At 38.6% G+C, this 5460-nt stretch overlaps 1 protein-coding gene across 1 annotated transcript; it reads left to right on the top strand.

Annotated features, from left to right (window-relative positions):
- The first annotated feature begins 939 nt into the window (after window positions 1–939).
- Window positions 940–2986, top strand: LOC131892541 (uncharacterized). Its single transcript, XM_059242348.1, has 2 exons — window positions 940–1217; window positions 2648–2986. The coding sequence occupies exons 1-2, from the start codon at window positions 1119–1121 to the stop codon at window positions 2906–2908; spliced, it is 360 nt and encodes a 119-aa protein (XP_059098331.1). The 5' UTR covers window positions 940–1118; the 3' UTR covers window positions 2909–2986.
- Window positions 2987–5460: the final 2474 nt, after the last annotated feature.

Raw genomic sequence — 5460 nt, 5'->3', positions numbered from 1 at the left:
ACCTTGAAAAAAATTGGACCCAAAAAATGGCAAACTCTGAGATGTTGAAAGATATCAATAGTCTAGGCCAGCTCTCAAGACTAGACCACTTTTCTGCCGAATTATTACGAATTCAATCTAAATAGTAATGATGAAATGGGATTGGTGCTTTTGAGTCAAAAAAGAATCTTGATGAAAATATCAAATGGCTTTCATGAATTGCAACACATGGATTTTCCTGAAAGTTATGATTGATGATAGAATTTATGTGTACTTATACCTGTCATGCATAAAAACAAGAAAATTGAAGCAAAAATGAAAATGTTCCTGTGCCATAAGCATTACTCCTCTTGCAAAGCTTATTTTTTTCTTTGTATCTGGAGCTCGGTTTAGCTTTTGCGTAACTGTTGACTAAGTGTTTGGATCATGGAAAGCTAAGTTTTTCAAAACATAATGTCCTCATTTGTCAAATTATTCTAGGAAACTTATGATGAAAGTACCATGAAGGCTTGGCAATATTTTGTTGCCAACTACGGGCCAGAAGGTCGCCAAGCCCCCTTATTCACATGGGCTCGGCCCTCTACTCTTTGGGGCGCCCTCTCACAATTTACATATCGAAAGGTTTCACAGAACCATCAAAGGAGTCCTGAAGCCAAATTTTAACATCGCTCGCTTCTGTCTCGGACTGGAGACACTGGACACGATATATTATTCGGAAAGACCTCATGACGGAGGAAGGCATTCGGAGCATTAAAAAGTTCAAGTTCCAGACAAAACTACAGCATCGAGCAAAACTCTGCGGGTTACGTAGTCATTCGTAAAGACTCTGATGGCAAAGAAATGATCACATATAACATGGCCGTCAACTCGCTTTCCATGCAATACGTCGCCGTGCCTAGTTTCGTTGCCCAAACTGCCCTCAGAATAATACTTCTGCGCTCACCAATTTCACTTGTGAGTGCAAGAAGTATGCCTACAGATGAGAGACCCCTGTCATATATAGCGTTGACAATTCCTGCTCGAAATTGACGTTCTCATTTCTTCTTGTATTTAGCAATTTCTGCAAGCACAGCCACGTTTTGGCAGTCCTTTCAGTGAATCTGTCCATTTTGAAAAACGATCAATTGATCCTGAAATTCATGGAACGTCAATTAGCTCCGGAGGATCTAGATCAGTCAGTAAAGATCAAAACGACCAATTGCGGGAGGAACAGACATGACCAAAACACCACAAGTCATGTAAGTATTAGGTCACAGCCAAGTGTTAGCTTATTTTTATTTAAAAAACTGGCGGTAATAAATTTTGATCTTTAAAACAAATAGATGATAAATTAAACGAGGTAACACTTTTGGTAGGCAATGAAAATGCTCCAAAATGCTTTAAGGGACAAATTTAAATACTAACAAGACACTTTATATTTGAAACTTTTTTGGGGGGAAGACAGTAAGACAGTGTCGCGGCTGGAGGAGGGAGGTCCGGTTTGCGATTTTTCATTGTTGTCTACGTTCATTGTGTCGTCTTCGTTCCACCGTTTTGAACAGTCTTAAAAATGTTTTTTTTTTGGTCATACATTGTTTTACCAAGTGGCGTTTTGGTGCTTTTTGACTCTTGTGAGCTCTTTTCCAAAAAAGTCATTTTTTTCTTCTTTTATAGCTTCTTTTTTTTTACGGACTTCTTTACTGCTACCAGGATTGGAATCCCAGCAGTTCAAGACGAGAAGATTATTAAGTTAATGCACATAAATTATGTGCATGGCCATTATTTCATATGATGAAGATAGAATACATTTTTTGTAAAACTGAACTTCCCTTTCAGTTCTGATCAAGTATATTCAATATATTTGATCAAACAGGTTTTGCAGATAGAGAAAATGATTAATGAATCCTTGCCTGCTCATGATTAGGGCCGGCCAAAACTGTGAAAAATTTGCTGAATACTTGCACATCCGAGATTTGTCTAGCAAATATCATTGCATTGGCAACTTTTGCAATTTTAGTGCAATATTTGACATTAATCTGCAATTTATTATGAAGTTTCAGCAACAAATATCGATATTTGTGCATAATTTTCAAGATTTTAGGTCAGTTTTAGGGATATTTGATAATTGATCTTTAAAAACTGATTAAAACCCAGCAAAAAATCAAGTAGAGCAGGTTAGAAAATTAATAGAATGAATATCTGCAGGTTCAACAAAAGATTTTAAGTCTAATGCGTTTAATACATCAATTTATTTACAGAAGTACTGAAAGCAATTGTTCCTTTCTTTGCAATGCATATAGGGTGTTTTAGATAACAGTACTCCCCTAAAGATATAAATTTAACTACTGACACTACCGCTGAACACTTCAGAGCAAAATATATCGAAGAGTTCCTCTTTACCAATTAGATTACACACACATATGAGCAAAGACTCTGCAAGCAGTGGTAGAATAAGCTCTGCGTTGGGATACATCTGACAAATTTGGAGAAAAAAGGGGGAACAGGAACAGAAAATGGGACCAAAACACATTCATTTTATCGGAGCAATTTTTTGCTGATTCGTTCATTTAAAACTACCCTGTGCACGTTGATATAATAAGGACCGAAGTTAAAAAAACGAGGACGTATGTGAAGTTAACCAAGAGGAATGAAAAACATGTACAATTGTGCAAATCCATTCCTACCTTAGGATCAGCTGCCTAAAATGACCTACATGGAAGATTTTGCCAAGATCAAAGGAAAGATGAGTCAAATTGAGGAGGCTTTGGCATCAAACGATATTGGACAAGAGGATAAGAAGGCTCTCGTTCATTCGGTGCTCTTCATCAACGAAATTCAAATCCCAGCTGGTGTAGTTAACCCCAAGAACTTTCCTAATTTGGATCGAAAGAGGACCCATTCTCCCCAAAACCGGTCTTTCTTCCCCGTCAAAAAGAAGGCGTCCTCGTAATACTTTCATTTTAAATTTCTCTTTTGTTTCATCGAAAAAAATGATTTGACTCGATTTTTCAAATAGATGTCTTGTTAATATTTTTCTGAGGGCAGTTTGGGCAACGAACTAGGCACGGCGACGTATTGCATGGAAAGCGATTGACGGCCATGTTATATTGGATCATTTCTTTGCCATCAGAGTCTTTACGAATGACTACGTAACCCACAGAGTTTTGCTCGATGCTGTAGTTTTGAATCGCTTCTTGTTCGGATGGATTGCAGATAGTCTGTCTGGAACTTGGACTTTTTAATGCTCCGAATGCCTTCCTCCGTCATGAGGTCTTTCCGAAAATATCGTGTCCAGTGTCTCCAGTCCGAGACAGAAGCGAGCGATGTTAAAATTTGGCTTCAGGACTCCTTTGATGGTTCTGTGAAACCTTTCGATATGTAAATTGTGAGAGGGCGCCCCAAAGAGTAGAGGGCCGAGCCCATGTGAATAAGGGGGCTTGGCGACCTTCTGGCCCGTAGTTGGCAACAAAATATTGCCAAGCCTTCATGGTACTTTCATCATAAGTTTCCTAGAATAATAATTTGACAAATGAGGACATTATGTTTTGAAAAACTTAGCTTTCCATGATCCAAACACTTAGTCTAACGGTTACGCAAAAGCCAAACAGAGCTCCAGATACAAAGAAAAAAATATAAGCTTTGCAAGAGGAAGTAATGCTTATGGCACAGGAACACTTTCATTTTTGCTTCAATTTTCTTGTTTTTTTACGTATGACAGATATAAAGTACACATAAATTCTATCGTCAATCATAACTTTCAGGAAAATCCATGTGTTGCAATTCATGAAGGCCATTTAATATTTGCATCAAGATTTCTTTTTGACTCAAAAAGCACCAATCCCATTTCATCATTACCTATTTAGATTGAATTCGTAATAATTCGGCAGAAAAGTGGTCTGTCTAGTCTTGAGAGCTGGCGTAGACTTTTGATATCTTTCAACATCTCAGAGTTTGCCATTTTTTTGGTCCAATTTTTTTCAAGGTGCCAGTGGCAGACACTCCAACCAACATTTGGCCTGATGCTCTCTCGCCAAGAGTTTATGAACGTATGACTGGTATTGCTCAAAATCATCTTTACCCGAGAGCAAGCTCCCGGAGCCACCGCTTTCAGAGTGTTCAACGCTGCCGAAAACACAGCTTCGTTTTCAGTTTCAACAAGACATTGAAAGACGGGACTTCCTTCACCTCGCGGACCTAAAGCAACAAAATTTCAAAATTAAAAGTTCTTCCAAATTAATCGAATGCCGAACGCTTGATGGATTCTCAAATTCAATAATTTTCTTAAGTGATTGAAACTCACCAAATACACGTTCATCGAAATCAAGATGAACTTTGCAGCATTTGTGCCGTGGGTGCCGTCGATCGAAACAATGGTAGGATGGCATTCGAACCTTTGAACCATTGACTTGGATGCATGGCACAACAGAAAAGAACCGGATGTTGTTGACCACTTTCTTTGAATTTCTGTAGGCAGGGCACTCGAGGTAAATTTCTTCCCATAATTGAAAACAATGAGTGAGGACTCTTTGCCAACAAAATGGAGACGTTGTCCACTTCTGACAACTTATTATCATAGCCTTAAAACCGAGAAAAAGTTAGCCAACATCAACGTGACATGTGACTTTGCATGTTACCTTTTAGGTTTGCTGCCATTTCCATGTCGGTAGATATCGGCCAGCACCATGGGTTTGTGAGCAGGACCAGTCTCAGAGGGCGCAAAATATTTATCAATAATAACCTCAGGGCGAAGGCCAGATTGAAGTAAATCAATTATGTCCTTCGTAACCTTGGATAAACGAAGGTTCTTTTTCTCAACTAGATGAGAGTGGGTCAAGCACCCATAAACCAAGACTCAGCGTGTTTTATTCCGGCATATTTCCTTGGTCGTGTCTTCACATTTGCAAAGGTCAGTAGGGCGAAAGATGATCCTAAACAGGCCATGAATAAGACGAGAATAAAACAGAGGTCTCAATGTAAAGAAGGCAAAAATATTAGATCCCCTTACTTGGCCGAACAACCGTGAATTTTTCTTTGGTGTTGACGCTTTTTGAATGTGTCTTGCGGTCCCGTAGGGAACAACGAAAAAGAGTGACACGACTCATAAGCTTCTGAAATTACTTCTTTACTTCTGATTGAATGAGTACTGATTACTTCTGAAAGAAAAAAAGGGTTGGATGAAGAATGTTTAGTGTTCACACCTTCCAAGTTTTCTGTGACTTTGACTAGGTCTTTCTCAACATTATCCGGATTTGTCGTTTCTTACATTTGGTATGTTATCTTTGGCACGAAATGGAACAAGAGCCATAGCTTACTACTAACTTGTCAAGATGGGTCAGGTTGGTGGCAAAAAGTTTGCTTATACAATGGAAAGACAATGTTTTTCAAATATTCCACCTTCACAAGGGCTCAAATTATCAATCTCAGCAAAAGACTTGAAACGAATGGATTCAGATCAATTCTTCATTTAGCCATTAAAAGCATTTTCTCTGTCCTTGTAACTAG

This window comes from Tigriopus californicus, unplaced genomic scaffold (genome assembly GCF_007210705.1).
Source record: "Tigriopus californicus strain San Diego unplaced genomic scaffold, Tcal_SD_v2.1 Contig200, whole genome shotgun sequence".
Classification (NCBI taxonomy): Eukaryota; Metazoa; Arthropoda; class Copepoda; order Harpacticoida; family Harpacticidae; genus Tigriopus; species Tigriopus californicus.
Note: the sequence above shows the minus strand (reverse complement) of the source record. Positions and strands in the feature narration are given on the sequence as shown.

What these genes read in the sequence shown, in the direction of transcription:
- LOC131892541 (XM_059242348.1), top strand. Translation starts at nt 1,119, where the DNA reads ATGGAACGTCAATTAGCTCCGGAGGATCTAGATCAGTCAGTAAAGATC. An exon ending in ACCAAAACACCACAAGTCAT is followed by an intron (nt 1,218 to 2,647) that starts GTAAGTATTAGG and finishes TTCCTACCTTAG; the next exon opens with GATCAGCTGCCTAAAATGAC.